At 43.2% G+C, this 27,529-nt stretch overlaps 1 protein-coding gene across 1 annotated transcript; it reads right to left on the minus strand.

Moving 5' to 3' along the window:
* Positions 1–11,461: 11,461 nt before the first annotated feature.
* Positions 11,462–26,562, minus strand: onecut3a (one cut homeobox 3a). Its single transcript, XM_037674781.1, has 2 exons — positions 25,145–26,562; positions 11,462–11,754 (listed from the first exon to the last, which is right to left on the minus strand). The coding sequence occupies exons 1-2, from the start codon at positions 26,181–26,183 to the stop codon at positions 11,462–11,464; spliced, it is 1,332 nt and encodes a 443-aa protein (XP_037530709.1). The 5' UTR covers positions 26,184–26,562.
* Positions 26,563–27,529: the final 967 nt, after the last annotated feature.

The following is a 27,529-nucleotide window of genomic DNA, read 5'->3' on the forward strand; positions in this document are numbered from 1 at the left end:
TATACTGCACTCTAAAAAACAATGAAGATCTTGTCATGCATGAACAAGTTATCTGTGGACAATCATGTTGTGGTTTTTTTACTACACGAGAAATAATTTTTTTTTTATTTGCTGTCATCAAAGAATGCTACCAGTATAACTAGAAAAAAGAGGCAGCTAATGATACATTTCCATCCATCCACTTTTTCTCCTGCTTTTTTCATGAGGAGCAGGTGCCTTTATCCAGCAATCAGTGTTTGAGAGGCGGGGGACACCCTGGACAAGTCGCAAGTCCATCCGATGGTCATATAGTGATAAACAAAACAAACAACCGTTCACACTCTCACCCTCACATTGGGACATTTTAGAGTTACCAATTAACCTAACATAAATGTTTTTGGTCTGTGGGAGGAAACCAGAGGACCTGGAGAAAACCCACTCATGCACAGAGATAACATGCAACCTTTATACAGAAAGACCAGGGGGCGAACATGTGACCGTTTTGCTGTGAGGCAATACTTCTAACAACTGCACCACCATGAAACCACTGCAAATGATACATTAAATTCATCAAAGCATTTTGTTTCTTGTACTCACAAAACATTACGTTTTCTAAATTTTCAAATCGAGGCAACAGATTAGTTTGTGAGAGTCAGAGAGGCACAAGAGAACTATTTGGTTAAGAGGAAAATATCCATCAATCACAGAAATTCACATGATGTGTGCTCAGTGGTGTCTGTTGCTGCCAAAACATTTGAAAAATGATCTGCTTCAGAGAAAGTATTAGTTTTTTTTAAAGATATATTCTGGGTTTTCTTTTACATGTTACAGTTGTACTTGTTTTTATATATTTCTCTGTGTTTTTGTTGCAAACTGTCTGAATTTTTGTTGGTTTCCACTCTGTTTTATTTCTAATGCTGATCTTATCTGTTGAGGTGTGTCTGTTGACATTATTCTGATCTTAGATAGGTTAAACGTAAAGTAAGCACACTCACACCCAAGGGCAATTTAGAAGCTCTAATTAACCCACATTTCTGTTTATGGACCGTGGGACAAAAACCTGCAGTAAACCCAGAGCATGCATACTCAGAAAAGGACTGTGGGTGAAAAGGCACAAATACAAAAGTGTGATGGAAGCAGGGTCTAAAAAAATAGACTTCAAACATTAAACATAAGTGCAAGAAGTGCGGATATGTAAAACTAGTGTGTGACAAACACAAAAACAGTTGTAATAAATACAGGATTTGACCAAAGACTACAAAAGTAGAAATATGGTGGAAAACTGACCAGGTAGGGAAAGTGGGGGACAACTGAGGACATCTGGACTATACAGCTAAAGTTAAGAAAAGACAAAATATGTGGCTTTCAACTAAATATCAGGAAGAAAAACATTTTAAAACTAGTACAAAAATAAAATCATAAAAATAATGCTAATAAAAATCATTGACATAAAGCCTATACTCAAAAATAATGTCAATGATAAGAGGATTTAAATCAGTGACTTTCATGTTGTGAGGTGGCAGTGCACCACTACCCCTGTCAATTCTGTTTTGATGGTTTCACCTATTTTATTTGGTTCATTTTTATGTATCTATTTATTCAGACTCTTTTATATATTACTTTTGTTCAATGCTTTAATGCATCAATTTTTGTTGTATTCTAAAACCCCAATGCTCAAAATGTTGGGACGCAGTGTCAATTTTAAATAGAAACAGAATGCAATGATTTGCAATAAACCCATTTTTTTATCCACTGTGGAACATAGCAAGCATATTAAACGTTTAAACTAAGAAATGGTACCATTTTTAGGATAAAATTTAAGTAATTTTAAATTTGATGACAGCAATGCATCTAAAAAAAATTGAAACAGTGGACACAAAAAGACGTAAAAGGAAATGATATGAGTAAGAAACAGCTGGAGGAGCATTTTGCAAAAGATGAGGTTAATTAAAAGATGATTAAAAGTGAGTAAAACAAGCCTTTTTGTAAGGCTGTTCCAGAGTGAATGTTTTTTTTTTCTTTCAAATTACTGCATTCAGTTTTAATTGACATTTAACAGAATGTTCCAACTTTTTCAGAACTGATGTACTTTTCTGTTAAAACATTGCCTTTTGCTGCTGTACTCTTACTTTGTATAGGAACAGTTTGTTTGTAGTCCTTTGCTGACAGCCCTTCTGTTTTTCAGATTATATGCCCTTCTGTTTCTCAGATTATAATGCTGACTAAATGTTGGACAAAGTTCAGCATCGCCGCTGTGATCGTCTCTGTGATATTGTTCTTCATCTGCACCAGAATCACACACAGCTCCCGCCTCTTTGAGAAATCGCCCATCGACTATTATTTTATTGGTACGCGTCTGATCATCCACCTGCTTTTTTCACTTTCCATGTGTGATGGAGACCGTTGTATGGAAGTGACACCTAAATTTGACCCAAAACCTGTATTTTAGCTGTTATTTAGTGTTTTCTGGTGTGATTGCATCATTTCTAATCGCTCTGTTCCTTTTTCACCAGGAGCGTCTGACATTGCCTTTGTTGATCCGGTAGTGTGGCTCACGGCGTTTCTCACCACCTGGACAGCATTTCTCCCCTCCTTCACCGCTCATGCCCTCAATGTCATCCTCTCCGTCCAAGACAAACGCAAGGCAAGACACCACGTGTGCATTGTTTGAGAGCACAAAGAAAATGATCCACAGGAATAAATGTTCATTGATGCTTATTTGTCTTAATGAACTGAGCAATTTTTTTCTAACCACCCAGAATTCTTTTTTTTTTTTTTCAACTATAGCATTTTTGATAAAGAAAAAATTCCAATGAAGCCATTTTTTTTTTTTAAATGTTGGCATTATTTCCTACCAAACTGTTAAATATTCTTTTAACATGAACATAATTAAAATTTTCTTGTATTCCGGTGAGAAAGTTTTAACCAAATGGTGCTCATCTGTATTTAATTAATAGATATTTTATGTTTTTGTTGTTATTTTCTTGCAATGCAGGTCCACAGCTCGTCCCCTCAGCCTTTGGAGCTGAGGTCAAAGTTCAGAAGAGGGGCGTCTCTCCGCCGCTCCTCTTATGCCATTTCTCAGGGAGCTGGGCCTGGACGCCTCATCAGCTCAGCCACTTCCATCCGTAGGAAAGCGTTCCAGGATGAGACAGTAATAACAAGTAATAAACCCGTTGATACAAAATTGTAATGAAGAAGCTTGAAGTTTCCACATCAACAAAAAGGAGCTTTAAAGCCATTTCTCGCAACGTTGCCTTGACTCAAGACCCGCTGAAAATATAAAAATGTATAAATATTCTAAGTTTTTCTTTAAGGTTTGCTGAACAAATAGAGCCTTAGAAGAATATTTTTAAAATGCAAGGAAATAGTATTCTACACATGCATTGGGCTGCAAGGCTGTAGAAGGTCCTGAATGACAAGAATCACGTCACTCGGGCCTCAAACAGAAAAGAAAACCATGCACGAGTTTGTATTCATGCAGGACTAATAACTTGTGCATCAATAATAATTTGAAAATGTGCTTTTTATGCTAACTGTTCCAAAAACAAAGAGTTAAAAAGGTTACATTTTGCTTTTTTTGTGTGTGTTTTAAACATGATTTTTCAGGATATAGTGAAAATACATGTTTATGGGTCTTATTTTTATACGTTAATGATGTTTTTAAGAATTGTTTGCACATGCATTTTGTTAACTGTTAATAAATATTTACTATATTTGTTGTGAGTCTGTTTTAAAGATGCATTTTCCATCCATCCATCATCTTTACCCGCTTCTTCCTTTTTGGAACGCAGGGGTTACTGGTGTCCATATCCTGCATTCACTGTGTGAGAGACTGGGGACATAGTGGACAGGTCTCCAGTCCATCACAGGGACACATAGAGACAAATGAGACAAACAACCATTCACTCTCTCACTCACATCTAGAGACAATTTAGAGTTACCAATCAGCCTAACATGCATGTTTTTGGTCTGTGGGAGGAAACAGGAGTACCCGGAGAAAACATGCACGGAGAAAACATGCAAACTCTACCCTGAATGGCCGCCCCGGCCAGGATTTGATCCAGCAGCCTTCTCTCTGAGCGGCGGCAGCTCTACCAACTGCTCCACCGTGCCGCCCTAAATGTAATTTCACAGTGCTTCTCTTGAGATTCACATACAAGAAACCACCAGCTCAGCGTTGTTTTACAATTGTTTTATTTGTTAATTTATTTCAAAACACGCAATTTTACCCATATTATCCTTTTAAGTTTTTATTTTTTTCTGTAACAGTTATTACTCAGATTTTTTTCCTTCTCAAGAGTCTCAACTAGAGTGAAACTAAAAGTCTTCCACAGGCTCTCCGGCTTCTGCAGTGGAAGGAGGGAGGAAGAGAGGCTTTCTGATCCGACGTGAGCGCATGTGATCCCCGTTTGTGTGTGTTTGTGCAGGTGGAGTGTGTAAAGTGTGCGTGAGGACAAAACAACGGCTTACACTCTGCTGTGTGTATGTGTGTGTGTTTTGGTGCAAGACATGGAGTGCCCACATGGCGGGTGAATTGCAAGAACCTGTAGAGCAGCCCAGAGAGCTGAACATTGTCTTCTTGGTTTGGCAGCCAGATTGTCATACCTCTGATTTCATCTTTGGTTTCAGCAAACACTCTCAAAAGGCAGACTCGCCCTCTCCAGCATGTGCCTGTGTCTGTTTGTGTGTCTCTCTGTCCAAGTGCAATATAAGCCACCATCTCCAGACGACTTTGTAAACTCAAGTAGGTACAATGTAAGTGTCTTTGCATTGATTGTGGCCCTTCCTTGGCGCTGGGGACAAAGACAGTCAAACATTGTTGGGACAATGGAGCCATGAACAGGGGGGTGGGGGAAGATCAGCTTGCAGACATCAGCATGGACTCCATTGTTACATCAGTGGCAGTGTGGGGTAATTCTGTGAAGCTGTGTTGGTGTCAGTATGGTGAAACGCAGAGCGCTGCAGTGCTCTTCTCTCCCTCAGCCACTCCACCTAAAAACTGAGTGGCTGGGGTTGCCCTACCCTTTTGGGGCTCATGGAACGAGTGCGAAAAGAGGTGGAGGTGAGCAAAAAGTAGTTGTGTAAAAATACAGAAGGGAGGGAATGAAGGTAATACACTCTGACCCAGCAGCAACGATTAAGATTGGGGGGGTCAGGTGTTTGCATAGTTCTCTGTGCAAAAGCCACCACCCGGAGACATTTATTTTAACTCTTCGCGGCTGGCTACATCATCATCAGATTAGCAGAAATCAGGTGGTGGGTGATGAAAACATGGTCTTTAAAACCAAAAAACTCCTCTTTTGTTGTGCTCCTGCATAAAGCCAAGCGATGAGGCAGAGTGAGAAGCACACGTGAATTTGGCTGTTTTGGAGTTAAAGCGCGAGCTTACATGTTTTGAAGCGAGACTCTGTGAAAAGATTTAGGACAATTGTTATTTTATCTGTTGTGGCGCGCTGCTTGAATGACCTCACATTAAAAGACGAGGTTGAATCGCACCAGGCTGATCCGCTAACGGCTGTTCTGAGCAGGGGCACGATCAAAATATCTTGCCATCAACTACAGTGACCAAAATGTTATATTGGTTTGTCAGAACACTGTTTCATAAACATTTAAATTACTATCAACTTCATATTACGTGGTTATTTAGATAGAATCCTATTGTTATTTGCAGAGGCAAATAGCAAAGGGTGCTAGATCACTTCCTGTGCAACCTATGGGTGCTTCCAGTAGGAATATAATGATATTTCTGTCAGAAGAACTTGACAGTAATGGAAAGGTTTGTGAAATAGTGTTTACACGATCCACTATGACATTTTTGAGAATTTTTTTCAAGATGGCAGCAATCCTCTTTGTTCTCTGCCCCGCTCAGACTAGCCGTTAGCCCGTCAGTACAGTCAGAATGAAGCTATCCCTCCAAAGTGAGGAAATTCAAACAGCTAGCTACAACAAGTAAGATACGAACTGTTCATGTATTGTCCACATAATCTCAATCCAAATGATCCTAACTTTAAGTGTGAGAATTGGCTGTGATGGGAATGAGTATGTGGGTGAGCGGGAGTGGCAGGGCATTCGTTTGGCAGTCGCATGTTACAGCTTGTCTTGTCAGAGAGCCTCTGTTCCTGTGAGTTTGCTCTCCCGTCCTCCTCCCCACTGGCCTGCCCTCTCTCTACCTTTCTCCTTGTTTTGAAACTGATTGTCTTCTACCATCACAAAGACACTTGGTTCTGATTGATTAACAGGTAACAGAAGTGGGAGAGCACAGTGTGACTGGGGGTGTCTACATCAGTCTCCACCGGCAACCTGTTCGGTCCAGCTCCAAAACAACACGCAGATGCTGTTTGACAGAAAAAGCGGACGGCGTTTCGGGGTTGGACGACTGGTTGCCAGGTGGTGCTGAGAGCTTGTTGGTCGGTCAGTAAGAAATGGTTTCAGATTTTTGCATGACAAATATTGCAACCCATAGCAAAAGAAACATAAAGTAGAAAACACCGTCTGCACAGAGGTACAAATGAACACGTATACACAGATTGAAGAAAAGCGTGTGGACAGACAGATGTGTATTCAAGGCCGCTCGGATCTGCGTGTGTCCCTTTGATTAACTCCAAGTAAACAGCCCGTCTTTGGAAAAGCAAGACACACTTTTTCAAGACCCGAGTATGGACCCCAAGCTGAGGAATGAATATTGAATGTTATTGATTGGGAGGAGAGGAGTTTGACCTCCCCCAGCACACACTGCCCCCTACTGTCTGGATTTATATACATCAAAAAAATAAGGGGAGGGAAGGGGGGGTTGCAACAACACATGCACACAACCAGAGAATCCAACAGTGACGGAAATTCTAAAAACAAGGACCCCTCCAATGTCTATAACCCAAATCTTCCCACCCTTCTTTTTTTTAATTGTTAATTTTGATAACCAAAATATCCCCCTCCCCTTCTCCACCCACTCCCAAATCTTTCCATCCTCCTCTCCCCACAAAAATCACAGGTCATTCCTGTTGGTTTCTATACAGTTATACAATATCCATGCACAAAGGAAAAAAAAGCACCTTCTTCTCAATAGGAGGTGCTGGTCTTTAATATTCTAAGAACATCAGGAGCACTTGAACACACCCAGGGACCTTCAAAAGTAACTGTGAAACTCTTTTCTTTCCTGTTTTCCTTTTTTTTATATTTTTTTTCTTTAGAGAAAAGACAACTTAAAGGCAGAAGAAAGCTAACACTGAATGTAAGACTATTCCTCCTTTGGTTTAACATGATTTTTTTTTTTTGGTTATAATTCAGGTCAAATTATATTTGCTCGTTAATTCTTATTTTCGTCGATTAGAGCTTCAAATCTAAACACGTAAAGCTCGACTCTTTCTATCCTAACCTTCATTTCTGTCTCTTCTTTTCTCAGCTAAACCTCCACAGAAACATTCACAATGTCTTTTCCTTTTTATGAAAACAGTAAGTACATGCCGTAGCAAAAACAAAAAAAAAAAACAAGTACAAGAAAAATAAGCAAAAAAACGGATAAAAGGAATTTAACAGTATAAAGCTTCAAGTCACAAGTTCCAAAACTAACTATCATAGTATCATAGTTTCATAATCATTGTTATCATTAGCAGTATTATTTTCAGTTTAAATTACATAAAGTTTACATGAAAGGTTTTTGAGGTATTTCAGAATTAAATTGTCAACACACGCCTACCGAGTCTGAGCACTAGCCAGGGGGAAAAGTTGTGTGGACGGATGAGGTGGAGGGAGGAGTTGTGTCTTTAATAAACCAGTGAGTGTTCCACACTTTTCCAGTGCAGCCTCTGTGCTTGCACGCAGTGGACAGAATGGAAAATAATGCTAAACGTTGCCCTGGAAGTGTTTCAAGCCTTGGCCTGCTTTTACCCCTCTCTTTCTATGTTACACAAAAATATCTCTGACGAGAAAGGTAAAGCGGCTGAGGCCTTGAGCACGCCTGGCAGAAAGAAAACAAATAATAAATAAATGTAAAAATAAAACCGTGAGCTAGCAGATGAAGGACGACAACAGACTGAAAGACGAAGCAGTTTCGCTTCAAACAAATAGTGTATAGAAAATGTTTTATAGACTTTCTACATGATAAAGTGCTTGTATTCTAGTGTATCAAGATGGAAAGTCAATATGGGAGAAAATGCTGACACAGCCCCCACTCTGTGTCCCTCTCTTTAGCCCCCCCTCGTTCTGTCCATCCAATTATGGGAGCATTGTCTGAGTTTGAGTGCATGTTTGCGAGCGTGCAGCTATGTGTGTGTGTGACCAGTGCAGTCCCACCCGTGGTTGAAGGGAAAAGGCACTCAACTCTGTCTGCAAGGCACCACCTCCTCCTATGTGGCACGCTGCAGTCTGACTGCACTGTTCAAACAGATGTAATGAGTGTGTGTTTGAAATAGCAGTTTTGGGCAAAGAGAGGTGTTTGTGTCCTCCCCCCCCAGGCAGTTTGAGACAGGTAGGCTGCAGTATCTTTGGTATCAGTGGCGGTTTCACAAACCACTCAGCTTAGTGAGGTAGCCACACTGGTTCTCACTACAAACAAATGTCATTTTGTCAGCTTGAAACCTAGAAGTGAATCTAGCCGTTTGCTCACTGAACTGTGTACACGTCGATTTGAGCTCATCTTCCTTTGGCGACATTAACCCACTGCTTACAGCAGCACAAAGTTAGTCAGTGCCTCTCGATCAACTCCTCCATAATGACCATTTCTTATCTAATCTTTACCGCTAATCTGACTACATTGTTGGAAATGCTACAGTTGCATCTTAAGACCACACAGATAACTATTGAGCCCCCTACCCCACCCTAATGCTCCTTCCAACAGAACATACTGAGTCAGCCAGGACATTCGGAGGTCGTGTTTTGTCCCCTCGCTGGTTTTGTTGTTTTTGGTTTGTTGTGGCCCCCGTTGTTGAGGTTCATTTTAAAGGGAGCTGAGAGTACCACAGTTCTGAAAGTGTCCCATCATTTACTCGTCTCCTCATCCTCAGCTGCTCCCCCTGTTTCTTCACCCCGCCCCTCTTTGTTGTGGCAAAAGTCTCCTTCAAGTCTGTATTCACACAGAATGGAAAAAAGAAGAAGAAAAGAGCGTGTTCTTCATCAGACTAAGGCCTTGCATCCCGTCTTGTTTTACTTTTTAAAAGTCCTTCATTTTTTTTCTGCTTTTTGATGCATCAACAAGGTGCCTTACGTCTGCACAACAGAGCACAACAGTAACAAGAAATAGAAACTTTGTGTCTATGGTACTAATTAAATACCCGCATCAATATAGAGAGGAAGAGAGAAGGGTCGAGGGAGGGATAAAGGAGGTAGAGAACCAAAGATTGGATGAAGAGGTTTTCTTCCGCTTCAAAATGTGTCCACTTTTGTGTTGGAGACATGTTTCTGCTTCATTTGTAACACATATTTTATATTTATCATTTGACGTTTTCACCTAGAAATTTTCTTTTTTTTTTTTTATATTTATTTATTTTTTCTTTGCTAAAAACAAAACCAAAAAAAAAGCTGATTGTTGGTTGCTATGGCACACACTGCCCATCATCAGCGGGGCATGCTGTGTGTTAACCCTAGTACCATATTCTCTGACTCACATTAAGGCAGTAAGCATTGGCACTATTTGTTGTGGCGTAGTAACAGTTAAGTATGGTAACGTTAGGATTAGCTGATGATTTCTCTTTTTGTGGTAATAATCAGAAGGTTTGCTTAAAATCGCATCATTTGAAAGATTTTTTTTCAAACAGTTTTTGCTGTAAAACAGATGAAAGATATTTGAAAAAAACAAAAAACAAAGCCTCCTATAACAACCAAAAATAAACTTGTCACCATTCTGCTAATGCCATTTTTCTCATATGTGTCCCTAATTCACTTATTTAATCTTGCCATTTTATTTATTTATTCATTTATATATGCAATTTATTGATTCCTACCAGAATAATCCCCTGCCTTTTGTTAAATCCCTAAATTTTCAGCATTCAGTTCGACCCCCCCACCCCCCACCCCCCTTCCTCCTCCTCCTCCTCCTCCTCCTAGCTTCACCGGCACTGGCTGGATGAGGAACAACAATAGGATAATGGTTAGCTATTGATCTGCCTTCAAAGAGCGGCGAGGGCCTGAATGTGTTGTGCCATGACTTCTTCTCAGCATCCAGTGGCTTCCCCCTTCCTCCTCCTGCTCTGAACCCATTTGCTCTGCTGGTTACAGGTCTCTGTTGTCCACAACAGGGGGCACTGTTGCTCTGTCAGTGCAGGCTGGACTAGGATGGAGTGGTGTGCTTCTTGCTCCTGCTGCTGCTGAGGCCTTTGTGTCCCCATCTCCACTGGCTACTGTGTGCTCCTTTGCTTTAAATATGCAGCTGTAATGTAGCTGGCTGGACGCCCGAGTGTGTTGTTGTCATTGTTCGGTTCTCCGCTATCGATTTCAAAAGTCAGCTCCCAGAAGAACAAAGAGCATGTCCAGACATCTCACCTGCCTCCCCCTGTTGGTCGGAGAAACGCAGACTCCGGCTAAGAGGAGCCACAACACATCTCCCTGCAGGCCTCTGACATCTGTGCAAAAATATAACCTGGGCCTGGAAGACCTGAGGATCTCCTTCCGAGCATCTTGAGTTTCACCTTCAGGAGGGGTCAAGGAGCCACATTCTCCGTCTGCATCGATTCATTTTTCAATTCATTAGTTCGCTGTATGATCAGGCTGAGCTGCTCTCTGAAATGGCTGGCCATCAGGGAATACCTTCGGCTGAGGAATGAAGGAGACTACAGGAGAAAGAGGGAAGGTCAAGGCAGGGGACTGAAAACATAAATAAAGCGTTGTTGTTTTTTCATAGGCTGTGTTGGTTTCTTTATGATGACCTTGTGTGTGTGTGTGTGTGTGTGTGTGTGTGTGTGTGGGTGTGTGTGTGTGTGTGTGTGTAGGAGAAGGGTGGGGCGCTGATAATAAGGCTATGTGCAGTTGTCTTGTCAGATTTATTGCCGTTCTTTCGCCCTTGTTGGTTCCTTGTGCCGGCGTTGAGAGGTTGTGATGAGGAGGCAGACACAAAGGTGAGCTGAGCGAAAAAGCCGTATCAGTAGCTACTTCGAGTGACGACGAAGGAGGCTGACAAAATGTAAATACCGATCCAAAAAAAATTAAAAGAGTTAAAACAAAAGATCAAATCTTTGGTGTCTCTTTGCTTCGTAAGATGTCTTAGATTTTTTTTTCTTCTCAAAATAAAGACAAAATCAATGATTGTCCTTGTGTGAGAAATGCAAATTGGACCTGACTACACCCCTCACCTCTTGGATTATGCTTCTTCAGGTGAGAGTTTGGCGTTTTGACCGACAAAACAGATGATTGCATGGCACAGAAGATTTTTGCAGGCAGAGGGCACATTCAGACAGTCCAGGCCAGGTTGAGACAGGCATCACTGCCAACTTTCTATGACGCCTGCTGTTCTGGCCTGGTTCCCCAGCCCTCTGAAGGCCTCCTCCTCCTCTCAGGCCTTTGAGAAGGTGGTAGTGGATGTGCCCGGCTGCCCTGGGCTGGTACCATGGTCATCGTGCCAGCGGTCTACGCAGCGGCGACGTGCATTCATGAAGAAGTTGCTGACGGTGCTGAGCTCCAAGCCCAGCTGCTGGGAGATGGTGATCTGCATTTCCTTGGAGGGACGCTTGTTCTCCTTGAAGATGGCGATGAGTGTGCGCCGCTGCAGGTCGGTGAAGACCAGACGCTGTTTCTTGGGCGCTGTGTTGCGGTCCTTGTGTTGCTCCTGCTCTTTGCGCTTGCAGGCTTGGTGTGGGTGGCAGCGGTGGGACGAGAGGGGGGAGAGAAAACAAAGCAGAAAGTAAATATGCAGTAGCAATTGCTTTCGGTGCCACAAAAACCAAGACAGCGTGTGGAGGGAACTGACGGCAAGTACTTAAACACATAAAAGTAGTTTATGCAGCAGCAGAGATGCTACAGCTCTATCTCTATTGCCATATTAAAGTTGATTTAAAGCTAATCCATGCCTCCTTCCCAGTGGGAATATTCCTTCCATCCTGCAGAGTGCAGACAGGGAGCCAGCCTGCGGTGAGAGAAGGATGGGGGGGGGGGGTGCATGGCAGCGGGACTGGCTGTTGCCTGCTAGCTGGAGACACTGCTGTTTGATTCAATATTAATGCAGTTTGAGTCGCAATGGGGGACTGAGTGACTGTTGCACAAAAGTAAGCATTTTGTGTTGCTTTGTGTGTGTGGGGGGGGGGGGGGGGGTAAACTGGAGACAGAGGAGACGAGAAGAGAAAAGATGCAGGAGTGAGACAAAGTGTGTGTAGCTGTGTGTGTAAGAACTAAAAAGAGGAGCTGGGAGGAGGAGGGAGGGGCGGCATGTGAAGGAGAAAGCGAGATATTGACCGACTTGCTGTAGGAATTGAGGGGGGGGGGGGGGGGTTCTGCAGGGACCGAGGTCAGATCCCCCCCAGCAGGTCTACAGTCTGCTACTTCAAACACAGCCCACTGGAGCCCACTCTGAGAGGGTATTTATAAACCCTCGCAACACCCCCTTTTCATGCACACACCCTCCCCAAACACAAACACTTTGAGAGGCGCTCGCAGTAGCTGCTATGAGCCCCTTCCTACACACAGAGCAATGTTCAAAAGAAAGCTGCACACTCTTACGTTTGGGATGGTGGGGGATGAGGGGTGGGGGGAGTGGGGTCCAGCCAGGTGATGGGGTTGTGGGCAGACAACACTGAAATTAATAGTTAATACAGTGTTGTATTGTGGGTAAGTGTAACTCCAAGTGTTTGATGGAGACCTGTGGAAAACAGCAGACAGGTAGAAACTGCACCCAGAGATATGGGAGGGAGGGGGGGAGGGGGGCATGAATGGTTCAGGCACCACCTTTACAGCCACATGTTCCCCCTGCTGACGGAGGATCGAATCCTCCCAGAACAGTCTGCACGTCCCACTCTGCTTCCCCACCGTCTCAATTAAAAGAGTTCAGACTGGAGAGATGCTGGGTCTCCTCCTGCTTTCACTCCTCCTCCACTAATGTCTCACTCTCACGCTGTGTGTCTGTGCGACTTGATGCGTTTAAGGATGGATTACTTTTTTTATTATTTCTTTTTTTTTTTTTTTACTTTTATTCTGTCCCTCTGCGTGTGTGCGTCCGTGCATGTGTGTGTGTGTGTGTGTGTGTGTTTGCAGGGTGGTAGTGATTATGCTGAAGTGGCTGGAGCCAAGCAGTGGCGCTGTGTGTCTAATTACAGTGGAACAGAGCCCATTGATCAGCCATTGCAGTCCAATCTGTTTACTACAGATGTCTAACCTGCACACTTGCACATCCATCATCTTCATATTTCAAATCAACGCTGGTGCTGTGCATGTCACGCACTGGGACACATGCTAATATGCCACACAAAAGTTTGCCCAAAACACACTTGTCTGTGCACAGAATATATCATCGTGTACTTTGATTTATTAAACGCTTATATATGAAAACCAGAAAAAAAAAGCAGCTTAGTGGTGTTATTTATTATTTGGGCTATAAGTATAGATGCCAGAAAAAAAAGTTGTATACACTTTTTATCAAAATAGTTATCTGATTAGATCGCAAAGATATTTTGCTCAAATTCAATTTATTTTTATGACTTAAGAAACCCTGTATTTTCCTATTTCTGGTGACATTTAGCTGCAAACACAGACCCGACTAAATACCACCTGCTTATTCCCAGTTACAAATATTGCAGGCTCTCTTGCATAATAGATTTTTTTGCAAATTGATTGTTTTTGTCAGCCATCGATACAACAATAATCTATAATCTGCTCCATCTCAGCTGCCAAGAAATGTTAGTAATTTGCTTTTTAAAAAATGAAGTCGGCTCACGCGTTTCATGTTGATCTAATTTAAACACTTTTTCTTTTTTTGTAATTACTCTCACCAAAAAAAAAAAAAAAAAACTTTATAGCCTTAGCTTTTTTTGCAGGGCATAAAACTGAAGGCAGGTGGAGCTTCCTGAAGACAGTTCACTTCTTGTCTGGGCTTTCTAAGTTCACTGATTTGGATTTTTTTTTAAAGTTGGATGAGAAGCTAAGCATCAGAAAAGAAGTCCACCTGCAAAGGATCCTGAATAATAGAACACTTCTTTTTAATCCAGACATGAAGATCCATGAGTTCCACATTTGGGTGCCGGATCACACTGATCAGAGAGAAGCTACCGCCCTATACAACCATCAGAGACACGCCAGCCTGTCTGGATCAAACTTGAGCCCATGAGGATTTGTTTCCCAGCAGGACGGTGAGCCTAAACGTCGCTGCTCCACCAGGCCCTTTGGAAGCACAGGAAGGAGCTGAGGAGATGAAGTGAGGGACATACCAGACCATACTGAACATGACAGCAGTGAATAAATGAGCCATAATGTGGAGATGCTCAAGAACAAAATTCATTATCTGGTAAAATTAAACACAGTCATCACAACAATTGAAAAATGTAAAGAAATATTAGCTGAGTCCCGTTTTAAAATTAGTATGCGTGACTTTCCCATTGGACTTGTGCATGCAATTACGTTATACCCATCTTGTGTAGAAATGTGCTTTTTGTTATAGTATCATTTACAGATTCGACTCGACTCTGTTCTTGTTTTTGGTACAGCAGCGTTGGTATTAATATAAATATCATATTGTGTGTTTATCTCGTTTATTTCATGCAGTTGGCAACTGAGATTATTTTGTCCAAACACACACACAAAACACACAAAATTCCTGAACCTATATTATAATTATATTGCAAATACTTTAATTAGTTTCACATACTCAATTATTGATTTTTTTTTAAATGCATAAATTATAACAAGCTGAATTTTAGCTCATGTGATTTTTTTGTTTTGCTGTCCCTTTAATAGAAGTGGCAACGTTTGATGAGAAACGTGGACGCTAATATATGAGTACATTTGTTTTAATTATGTCATGTTAGTGAAACGAACTAAAGATCAGTATTTTATGAATAATTTACAAAACTATTAAAGGAAGGGTTCCCAAAGTTGCAGCTCTCTGTGGGTGATGAAAGTAGTGGTTTAGTCTACACGATACGCCGGCATACAGAGTATATCCACTAGAATTTCAGAAAAGTGCCCAATGATACATGACATATCATTAGGCACATGTCATTGATATGTTAAATGACAGTTAAATGCTTCTGTATTAATTTATCTGTATGCAGCGAATGTACGCTTATCCAGTGAATCATTTAATACTTACTTAATACTTGAACATGTTTTGCTTTGATACTGTTTTATAAATTTTATAACGTTTTTAATACAAAGCCGAATGCTGTACAAAGTTTGTTGTTCATTTATTCAAATGTAAGCATCAGAGAAAATTGGAAATGTTCATTATGCTAAAAACATCAAAATAAATTGACGATTGCATTGTACTGACCAGTGTAATTTGGTTCACAGAACAAATATGTAGACTGCACCACTGGATAAAAGGTCTTGAGATGACCTGCAGATAATATCTAATAAAACTTGTAGTAATAGCACATTTGTGACATAAATGTTGCAAAGTACAGAAGACAGCAGGGTTGTGTCATTGTTGTATTTTGTGTTCAAAAACCACAGCTGTCAGGTTGTTTCCAGACAAGTTTTGGAACCACTATCTTTAAATTATCAATTTAAAAAACACAATGTGCACGTGCTCTGTAAGATTTTAAATGATTTCCTGCTAAAAGCCCAGATGGCAGTCAGTGTCAGTCTACAAACAGGCCTCCACAACCTGCTGAAACGTTCCCATCCGCTTTCCCCACCTTCACGCAGCGCCTCGCTGCCGGCAGGGGGCGCTCTCGTCTCGGGGCGCCACAGCGCACTGCCTTTGCTACAGGCGCTGGATTTACTAATCGATATCGATCGATCGGTGAGGAAGGGGGCCCTGATTACTGAACCGAGCTCGGCGTAGAAAAGAAAAAAAAATCAATGATTGCAGCTTTTAGAGCTACAGTAGGCACCGAGCAGAGAGACTGGAAGAAGCTCGCGCACAAAGCGAAGCGGACGAGAGTAAGAAATCCTGGTTCGGTGCTGCAGAGTGTTTTCTGAGGTGAACATCCTGCTGTTAGCAGAGAGGCTGGGATTTATAAAAAATAATAAAAAAAATAATAAATAAAAAAAACTGCTATGGATCTGTGAACAGCAGCTGGAGCTGCTTTGAATGGATTCCTCGAGCTCTGATTGATCAACACGTTTATCCGGCACTGTTTTTTTTTTTCGCTACACACACGCGCGCGCACGCACACACGCACAGTGCATCTTAAATAATACCGCAATAATATTTAAGAAAAAAATAATAATAATTTCCTCACAAATTCACAGACACGTCTGGGATTCATTTCACTTTATTGTCGTATCTATGATTGAAAAGAACTCGTTACCTTTTTTTATTCATGTGACTTCTTTTCCACTCGTGACATTAATATTCTTCCCTTCACGACAAAAACCAAGCGAGGTTAAGAGGAGAGGCCCTGGCTGATCGATATGGATCGATAGATTCGTGAATAATTCGTGTGTGAAATTCAGTCCGTCCAATTAATTATATCTCGAAGTGTGCGTGAGCGCGTGCGTGCATGTGTGTGTGTATGGTGGGGGAAGGAACACAATAAAATAAATTCAAAAATTAAAAATGAGGAGGAATGGATTATAATTCTTTTCTTTTTTTTGTCTGTTTAAATCAGATGGAGTGTCATCCATTTCGGGTGTGTGTGTGTGGGGGGGGGGGGGTCCATCTCGAGCATTAATCATGTATTGATCAGTGCTGCCCTTCCTGCTCATAATGAGAAAGTCAAACCGCCTAATATTCTACCTGTGGGCTTTTATGGAACCATGATGGCGCATCTGCATCTCTGTCTCCCCCTCTCCTCCCCCTTGTTCCTCTGCTGTGGAGTTGCAGGCGAGGTCAGCAGAGAGTGTTGATTTCATTAATTTCCCAGTAAACATGTTTACCGGTTCCAGTCCAGCGCGTCTGCGCGCACGCGGCGCGGCCCTCTTCTTGTTGGGAGCTGCGCCGCCGCAGTGCCGCTGCGCGCTGGCACGGGAGCGCACGGGCCACTCTCACACTATTTATTAAGCAATTTCTCTGCTGTTTCGCATGAGCTGTTGCTCTAAAGATGGATGGCAGCTTACGCGCGCGCGGCCCCCTCTCTCCTCCCTCTCAGCTGTGGCATTTGGCTGCAGGGCAAAGCGTGCCAAGCCTCCTCTTTTCACCAACACACTCAATACTCCTTCATTTAATGACTGAGAATTGGTGTTAATATACTAATGAAGCGCGACACTTTGTTTGTTTCCTTGTTTCTGCTTCTCTCCCTGCGACTCGAGGCATTTCTCTCCAGCATGAACTCACTTACACCCACTTGGCACCTTTTAAATCACGCACATGGATTTAGCCTTTGGGTTTCCTGCAGCAGCTGTCATTCACACTGAGGCTTTTGCTTTTATTCTATTTTATTTTGGTGGGGGATACATAAAATATGCAGCGCAACGCGTTAAAATAAAACAAGAATCCTTGTTTTATTCATTTATTTTTCTGTGTTTTTAATCAGTGTGTGTGAAAAGGCTTTGGAGGAGAATCCAATAATCATCTGGAGCTGCGGCCTGTGATGATCCTGCTCCTTATGAGGGTTTGGATAATTAAACGCACTCAGCCATTAGAAGCTCGTGACTGAAAGAAACTGGTGGAAAAATTCCCCCCCTGTTATAGTTTGTATGTTTGAACCAGCAGGTCCATGATTTCTGACTTGCATCATATGTTCTTCTTTATTTTTGCAATTAGTTTGGACAACAGAGCTTAGTGTAATTTTGTTTTATAGCGCATTCGGAAAATAAACTAATTGTGTCCAAATCTGTGCAAAAAAATAAATACAGTGACAAATCAAAAATTTATATATTTTTTAACAATATATGAATATTTATTTTTAAAACAATTATCAGTTTGTAAAAAATGTATAAAGTGCGTGTAAAACTGTACAAATCTTTGTTAAATACTTTATGTAACTTGTGTTAAATGAAAATAAATACAAAATTAAACTTTATCTCTGCTGTTTAAAGTGCAATAACTTATACTGACAAATGCTATATTTAAAACCTCAGTTATATAAATGCAGATAAATGTTGACTCAAAATTATTTATTTCAATGCACTTCAACAGCTTTTTACAATAACTTCACCACTAAATATCTCTGAGTCATTTGTAAAAGTGATTTATATTAAAGAAATACCAAATAAAGAGTAACAATTTGAATTTAAAGAAACATTGTTCAGTTTCTTTAAAGTGTTTCAAAAGAATGTTAAGAATGTGCAACTCGCATGAGTGGAAAATAAACAAAAATTTGAATAAAATTAAAAATAAAGCTCAAGACCTGATTTTGAGAAGCAATAATGAACAGCTCTAAAGTCTCGCGGGACTTTGGCAGGATAATCAGTTTGTCCTCTTTTCATCATCGCCTCTCTTGCATTGGGGTGGACAGGTTTTAGAAAAAAGCAGCAGCGTTTTAATCATCTTCATTAACAAAAATTAAGTAATTTTTTTTTTTTAATCGTCCAGATGTGAGCAGCAGCCCGAGCTGTCACTGAGCTTCATGATGTCTTGTTTGGTCGCGGGAGAATCCTCAGGCTGATCTGCAGTCAGATGCTGCCTCTCCACCGGGACTCAGACAGGTTTTCAATATGCAGGAATTTTCCACATCCAATTCCAGAAACACCCCCCACCCCCACCCACCTCCTCCTCATGTGAAGATGCCGTCAACAGATAAATAAATACAGGAGCCCCTGCGCTGATTTGATTGCGGCTGATGTGTGCAGGCACAAATCAAATTGAAATGAATCAACTGATTAGTTTGTTTAGTTTGGAAACAAACTGCATTTTTTTAATTTCTCTTCACTTTCACATTGGCAGTTATTAAACGTCTTTATTTATTTGTTTTTATTGTTGCTTTTATGTCTCAATTAAACACTCAGAAGTTGTTCTATCGGTTTATTATAGGGCCAGCTGTAAAATTCGAAATATACATTTTGAAATAGAAATAATATAATTTGTGTCCATCATATTTGTTTTAAGAAAGTTCAAAACTAATAAAAACAATTGTTTAATTTTTTTTTAATAATTTGAATTTACTAAACCAACACAAATAATGACTCTAATAAATATTTTAACAAATCTCGTACACGCGCCAACAGAGTTCAGAAATCCAGTACAAATAATCGACTAAGCATCCCAGTCAGAGTTTGTATTTCGTCGCACTCGCGCAACCAAATTATTCATTTCTGAATAACCCGCAGCCAGTTTGTTATATTTAATAACGAGCAACACAAATGCTTTATGGGCTGACATCGATTCATTCATCAATTGATTTCACAGTCGTTTTGTTCCTTTGTTGATCTGTGTGGGCTTGCCCGACCGGAGTTTCGGGTTGCATTTGTGGGTACGATTAGCTGCGCGCGCGCACATGTGTGTGAGCGTTTTTGTGGTTTTGTTGTGATCGACCTTGCAGAAAGACTTACACGCGCTCCAAACCATCTGTTTGGCTTCTTATTTCTTCTCAGGTATAATTTGTCATAATAATAATAATAAGAAGAAGAAGACGAATGATAATAAGAAAAATAAGAATAATGTGAATAAGAATAATAAGAATGCATTTTTTCTTAATAATTCAAACTAAGCGGTGAAAGATACTTTGATGTGTTGTGACACGTGCTCTCTCTCTCTCTTTGTGTGTGTGTGTGTTTATTGAGCCCAGCTCTTTTTGGATTTCTTCCAGCATGATGCTAAATGACTTTTTGCTTTTTATGGACAAGTTATCCACTGGATGCCTGCCTCTCCCCTCTTTAATTGCGCGGACAGTGTCCTTGCCTTCTGTTCTTACTCCGTGCATTAAACAAGCCATTATCGGCCCTTTAATAAGCGATGGCCTGTCAGGGCTTCAGATAAGGACGGAGCTGCGCGGATTCACTGCAGCTTCAGCGCTGCTCCACACTCGTTTACAACCTGTGTGTGTGTAGGGGGGAGGAGCTGGGCTGAAATTCAAAAAACCATCAACTCTGCGTGTTTGGAAGTAAAAACTGGAACACCTGACATTTGACACATCAGACATGGGGGCCAAGGGGTGGGCGCATGCACAAATATGTGCGTTACATAAGAAGCCAATCAGCACAGCTGATGTGGTCAGGTCAGCGGTTTTAATTGCAAAACAAAAGCCTGCTCTTTGGAACAGACTCTTATGTAAACCAGCACAGACAGATTGTGGGGGGTCAAAAGCTCACAGTCTGATTAGTTTTTGTTCGGCCTCTGCGCGCGCACATTTACTAACACGCTTAACAATTTCAAATAATATTAGACACACCACACACACACAAACACATTAATCTTGATTATTTCCGGTTTCGAGGCTGCTTTGTATACATGTATATTTGTACCTGGTATATGGGGTAGCGCGCGCAGTGCCATTAACCCTTTGATGCTGGCCGCGTGCATTCCGTTGACTCTGCCAGCAATTTGATTTAAAGGTCATTCTCTCCTATCGATCCGCTTCGGTGAGGGGGCGGGGGATTGGTGGTGGTGGTGGGGGGGGGGGGGGGGGGGGGGGGTAGGAATTGATCAACTAAAATAGAAGAGACGGGATTGGAGACTGTACGGAGTCCAGATCTCCACTGCAACTCTAATTGCTAAAACCGCGCGCGAGAACTGAAGCGTGCGAGACAGACACACAGACAGACAGACACACAGACAGACAGACAGAATGATACGATTTATATTAAAATAGTCCAATATTTGGAACAATAGGGTCAGAGAGGGGTGAGGGATGCGTCAGTGTGGGTGGGAAAAGCGTAATGAGTGAAAAGAGGTTAAACAACTGTGAACTTTAAGTCGTCTGGCGCTACTAATCCAGGAACAGAGATGTGTGTGTGTGTGGGAGGGGGGGGGGGAATCTCGTGCTTTTTCACCGTTTTGGACTAAGCTACGGCAGAGAAGGTGTTGCTGTTAGTGTGTGAATTTGTTGGAGAAGGTGAGCTGTTAATGGGAGAAAAGGTGCTGCGTGAAGCTGGAGGGGTGTATGTGTGTGTGTGTGTGGGGGGGGGGGGGGGGGGGCATGGCGCAGCTCCAGAGCTGGGAAGGAGAGGCCGCGAGGAATGGAAATCGATACAGATTCAGGGTTTGCCAGATCGGCCTTAACAATGTGGCGCAAAAAACGCGCTCTACATCCAGATCACATACATGCAGGCTTTATGCATGTGTGTGTATGTGTGTGTGTGTGGGGGGGACACGTTTGCATACACCTCGTGAAAAACAAAAACAAGCTTCAAATCGCACCTCCAGTTGCATTTGTGTCAACAGAATCACATTTGTGGCTGCATGTTGAATCATTATGATTCCTGCTCATCTCTGGAATTAATCCACATATTCCAGCCACGGCTCCTCCTCGTGGCGGGGTCCAGGTAATGATGCTGGACGTGAGATGTCTTTTCATCTGGAATGAGCCGAGTCAAACCAGGATTTAACCACAAAATAGCCTCTGGGTATAATCTCACGAAAATGGCTGTTGCTCTCTCCCACAGGGTTTGCAAAAGGCTATGCTCGTACGTGTGTGTCTGTCTCGGTACTTACAGCACGCGGTGGTGTTGCTTAACGAACAACGATGCTCTGAAACCACAGATGCACTGTTTACCCCCCTTCCCAATCAATTATTAAAGCCCCGATCGATCATTTCACAACATCAAGACATTTTTCTATGGACAAAATAAAAGAATACAGATGACCCAGCCTTAACGACGTTCTAATGAATGACATATGAAGAACGTAGCTTGACAAATAATTGTTGCGTTCGGATTTATTTTTCATTTTTCCAGATACAGGCACAGCAGAGGCTGTGATTTAAATGGAGTCGGTGGAGTATGAGGCGCAGGGTGGTGTGATGGACGCGACTGTGGATTGTAATATTGATCAATGGGTGGAAGCTGCTGGATGAAGAGGAAAAAATGGCGTTTAAGACCTGTATGAATGTAAAACAACAGCACGTTGAAATGTCTCCGAGCAGACAGCGCGGACGGTTCAGCACCATGGACAGCGCTCAGTCCTAAAATGACTTCATTGGGAAATCGGTGGTTTTACTTGTTTTATCTCCAGTCGGACTGAAGCATCAAACTCACACAGAGTAGATAAGTGTATGTTAATATGATGCACCTCCAATGAAGGTGATGAATTACCTAAGCCATTGCACGTGTGAGGTAGAGGAGAACTATCAGTGTGACGAAGATGCCTCTGCCTGGATTAGGTTTGTGTAAACTGCTCGTAGTCCATTGAAACATGAACAGAGCACCCCACCCACCCATTCTTCCACCCCCCTCCGTCCCATCCCCACCCTTATTTTCCGGCATGTTTCTCCTCCGTGTCCTAAGGGTCTTGACCTGCCCACCCCAGCACGTGCTCCAGCCATTCAAATGGAAATTAACCTGCTGCGCTTTTATTTTTGTGCTTTTTTTTTTCCTGTTTTGTTTGCTCAAACGGAGCACGGATGCCACGACATCCTCCACTTCATCTGTTCAACTCAAAAGAAGACCATTAAGCGTTTTGTGTGTTCTTAAAGGACAATTCCAAGTTGTTCTCAAGGAGAAGATGAGTGCAGTACACAACAAACAAACGATTAAGCTTAAACATCAAATTAAAATAGAGCAAAATAGAGAGTAAAATGTGAGCAGCGTTTTTTTTTTTTTTTCTAACAGCTGTCCCCTCTCCCAACCTTTTCCAGCTTCCGCCTCCCTCTCCTCCGTCCCTCCCCCTCTGCTCGAGGGGAGAGACCAATGGGTGAGAGTGCTGAGGCGGGATAATTGATAGATGCACTGGCTATCCTTATCGATCAGGGCTGTATTGACCCGACCAAATACATTGAGATGGAGTGTGGAATTCAACACAGATGCAAAGACGAATTGTTTTCATCGTTAATGCGATCTTTACATGTCTCCTAAACCTCACCTCGCCCTCGCATCTTTTTCCTATGGTGCAGCTTGATGTTCATTTAAGCAACAACTATCTCGATGCTGATCCAAGATGATGTGAATAAGCCCTTCCAGGTTTCTTCTGGCGTCGCACAGAAAATTATACGCGGGGAGGGGTGGGGGGGGGGGTAGACGGTGTGTTTCTTTGCCCTCGTTGTTCAACGTGAAGGACATACCACACCCCCAAACAGGCCTATGTATGCTCTATTTTCTGTTTTCCTTTCAACAGTGGATCGTCGTCCATGTTTGTGTGCATGTGTGCGCGCGTGTGTGTGCAGACACGGGTATTTTTTGCATTAGCTAAGCAGGCCAGCTGCATTGATTTGTGTGACTGTGATGAATTTGGAATAGTAATTTGAATTTATTGATTGATGTGGCCAAGCGAGTATATGGCCCAGCTTCACTTTCAGCATCACAACCCACCCCCCTCACCCCCACCCTCACATCCCCATCCACCACCACCAATCCCCACTAACTCCCACTCCCAGCCCACATGTGCGCCGAGGATAATTGTGATTTTAAATGCAGTAAGTAAAATGTTGCTCCCCTGCATTTACATACGAGTCATTTGTCATTGTGCACACATGGAGTTTCCTTGTGTGTGTGTGTACAATGGAGGCTTCAAATCTGCTGCATGTCAAGCAGGACTCTTGAAATAGGATAATGATTGCAGGTGAAGGCATTGGATCAAATTCAAAAATCGTTTGGCCACTAAATAAACAGAAACAAATGCGCACTTTTATGCACACGCATCTCTCCCATTCTTAATCTGACCTGAGCCAGGCCACATTTAGTGATGCACTGCGCAGATGTGTAGCTCTCCAGCTCCTTCTGGAGGTTTTATCCTGGTGCCGGCTGTGGAAGATATAAAACCCCTCAGCCCAATTAGCTTTAACAGCAGTGGCACTTAAAGAGACAATTGTGGAGTGTTTAAATCTTTATTTACCAGAACCCCACTAAATACGCAAAGGAACAATTTACATGCCATTAAGTGCTTTTCAATAGGGCATTGACTGGAACTAAAATATGCCACTATATCTGCTTAATTGAACTGGTTGCTGAAATACGACGCAGATGCGCTGATTGACGTTTGGAGGAGCAGCGCCGTCTAAACAGGGTCTTTACACAAACATCGATGAGATGAGAGGGGACCTCTCACTCACATCCCCATCTTAACCCCACCGTGACGTTTCCTTTTCATTTATGCTTAAACGTTTATCAGGTGTTAAATGGGGTTTTAGCAGGGGAGGAGTGTTGGAATCGCAGGCTTTAATGTGGTCATCTTGGCCCAATATAAATCGAAATGACTGATCAGTGAGTAAAGTCAAAACTGAATAAAAAAAGGTTTGTTTCTTTTCACGTGTTCACTCTGCTGAGCGCGCATTGCTCCACAAATCACAGAGAAATAATTTCTCGGCTGCATGATTGCACGGGCCCTTAAATCAAATCTGGAGACGTGTTGTCCCAAAGTGCCAAGACGCATCTGTTTGTGTCTCTGCCTTTCAGATCCAAATCGATCATTTATCAGCTCCTCTGAAAGGGGACGCCTGGACCTGAAATATTGATCCAGAGGAGGTCATGCTCCCCCATGGCTCTTTGGTCAGGCCTAAGCCTTGTCCTGTTTGCCACGAAAATTCTTTTTAATAACAAGAAAAGTGCCTAAATATCCATTTATGTGATAAACAATAGTCTGCATCTTGATGTTTGTCTATTTTACACATCCGGCTTTGATTTTTTTATTTATGCTTTTCTTTTAGGCCAATTTCTGTTTGTGTGTGGTTGTATGGTCACATGCTTGTGTGAGACAAAGATAGAGAACGAGACAGAGGAAGAAACACGTATGTGTCCCATGCTGGATCCATGCGTAAAAGTCTTGTATGTGCGTAAAACCAAACTTTTTTTGCTCTGCTCTTGCCCACGTTCTGCTTCAGAGGAGTTTTTGTTTATCACTAGCGTTTGTTTATACATCTGTGGATTGTAGCATCAATCAAAATATAGATTTACCCCAACATTTAACACCCCAACTGTCATGATGAAGTTTTTACTCAATACGATCGACTAATAACTTCTGGTAATGTCTGTTTGAGCAGCTATTGGCAGTCTCGCCACATTGACTTCTAATTGATCCCTCCACATCACTCAGGTTGGGAGCTGTCTCCTCACTCACCTGCAAGCCTGAGCGCTGACATCCGCTGGAACTCGGGCTCCTGGAGCCACTTCCACATCCTTCTGAACGTCTCCCGGCCAGACTTGAGCTTACTCCACGGTTTAGGGTTCCGCAGCAGGTCGGACAGAGTTCCCTGGGACCGGCACAAGATCCTCTGAGCAAAGATGGCCTGCGGGATGCTGTAGCGCTTGAGCTCCGCCGTTATCCGCTGCGCCACCTCCTTGGTGTTAATCTCCTCCACCTGCCCTGACCCGGCTCCCTGCCCACCTCCCACCACCGTCTGTCTGTCCCGCTCTGACAGCATGGATCCGTTTGCCTGAGAGTGCGGATGGCTGTGATGGTGGATGCCGTTCAAGGATGTCATGAGCCCGGCCCCGTGGCCCCCGAGACCTCGAGCCAGATGCTCCTCACCCCTGGACAGCATGGCTGCGTGGGACTCGAACCCCCCCGACGAGAGCATTTTGTCATTGGAGAGGTGAGCTCCAGGACCATAGGCGCCAAGAGTCTGCTGGGAGCTGTGCAGAGACCCTAGACCGTTTGAGAGGGGAGACAGGGGCTGCCCCATGCCGGACATGTCTTTGGGGTAGTGGCCATAAAGGTTACTCATGGAGGCGAGGCTTCGGTCATCTCTCATCAGGGTGAAGCTGCCGCTAACATTCCCTGCTGCGAGTCTTTGGTGCGCCGGATGATGGTGAGCGTGCGGGTGCGGGTGGTGAAATTTCTCCGAGACGGTGGATATGGGGGGCAGGTGCTGCAGCGGCGTCAGCGTGGTGTAGGTGCTGCTCAGGCTCATCCCGGAGTCGCACGACATGGTCATGGCCGGATGCAGGGGCCCTGAGAGCGCGTGGTCGGTGCGGTAGTCCCCGGCTCCCTCCAGTATCGAGGCCATGCTGGACACCATGGCCGAGCGTCCGTGCGACACCAAGTTCCGATGCGACGCCGACGACTGGCGCGCGTGCGGGGAGTTCATTAAGTCACTCGTTTGATGGGCGTGAGATACGCCGTGCAGATTTCCGATGTTTTCCATTGTAAGCTCCATCGCTGGTCAAAAATGATCTTTATTTCCACCACACTCGCCACTCTCTCTCCCTCTCACTCTCTCTCTCTCTCACTCTCTCTCTATCTCGCTTCTCTCGCTCTCCCCACTGTCGCTCTGTCTCGCGCTCCTTTCCAATAAATGCTCAACGATTTCAAAGCCAAGCCATTGATTGTGGGGTTTGCTTCTTGGCGGTCAATCCAGCATGGTTTTAAAAAGGTCCGATCCCCGGCCGCGCCACGCAAAAACACTGCGCCGCAAACCCCGTGAGCTGAGCGCGCGTGCTGGATGTGTCTCCCCGCTCCGCACCTTGCTGCTGCACCCGAAGCGCCGCTCGCCTCGCTGTGTGGATATCGACGCGCCCCTCGCTCCTGTTAAGTCGAGACCGAGCCTGTGCGCATGTGCGCGCCCCCGCGGTGAACATCCTCGCTCTCGTGCACCCTGTCTGGGGTTGATGTGACGTCACTTGCACCCCCCGCCTCCCATCCCTTCCTTCCCTCCTCCCCCCCATGTCATGGGGCTGTTTCACGTTGCACTGAAGCTCGAATTCCTGAAAAAGATTGCATTAGACTCCTGAGATAAAACACAGAAGCGCAATCCGTTACGGAGTGCGCAACGTTTGCACCCAGATGGATAAGGGGGGGCTCGCTCCTTGTTTTCTCTGATAAAAGCTTCTGACAAGGCGCCAGCAGCGCATGTGATGAAGGTTAAATATTAATTGACGTGTCACTGGAACTTAACTTGCAGGGCTTTCAAACTTTTTGTACCAATAATTGCGCATTGAGTTATAATTTGGAGAGCTGCGCCTGCAGCTTCACATCTCGCAGCCTGTAAGAAGCAAAGTGGTTAAATATTTCTTGCCATAACGTGCTCCCATCATTTTTTTTCTTTTCTTCCAACTTCATTTTTCTTCCCTGCAGCATGTGTTATGGAGTGAATCTGCAGACTGTTATTTCTTCATAGCCTCTAGGCTTCTGACCCATCTTTACGCCTCTTTGCTGCTCGGATTGAGACCACTTTTTTTTTTTTTTTTTTTTAAAGAAAACTAAAAATCAAACTCCGGCGCATCAACTCTCGTGTTTCACGCCTTTGCAAACTTCTTGCATGAAACTTTGCGGCTCGCCGATGTCAGTTCAGTTCAGCCATCCATCAATGTCAGAGTGCGTATGGATCAGGGGGTGCGTCGATAGGTTGGTGCCTGTTTGCAGGGGCCCTCCTGGTATGGGTGCAACACAGCAGCTCGCACGTTCAGATCGAGGGATTGGATTTTTGTTCTAAGGGTCGTTTTGAGCTGTAAAGTAAGTGTGGAAAACTTCAGCCCGGTGGTCAAAAGGTTAAAGACGACCAGT

The sequence above is a fragment of the Nematolebias whitei genome, chromosome 3 (genome assembly GCF_014905685.2).
Source record: "Nematolebias whitei isolate Nwh7 chromosome 3, NemWhi1, whole genome shotgun sequence".
In the NCBI taxonomy this organism is placed as follows: Eukaryota; Metazoa; Chordata; class Actinopteri; order Cyprinodontiformes; family Rivulidae; genus Nematolebias; species Nematolebias whitei.

Bases quoted from the DNA above. Each gene is read 5' to 3' on its own strand.
- onecut3a (XM_037674781.1), bottom strand. From the start codon at position 26,183: ATGGAGCTTACAATGGAAAACATCGGAAATCTGCACGGCGTATCTCAC. The intron at 11,755-25,144 runs GTGAGTGAGGAG...ACCCACACCAAG, and splicing joins GTCAGCGCTCAGGCTTGCAG to CCTGCAAGCGCAAAGAGCAG.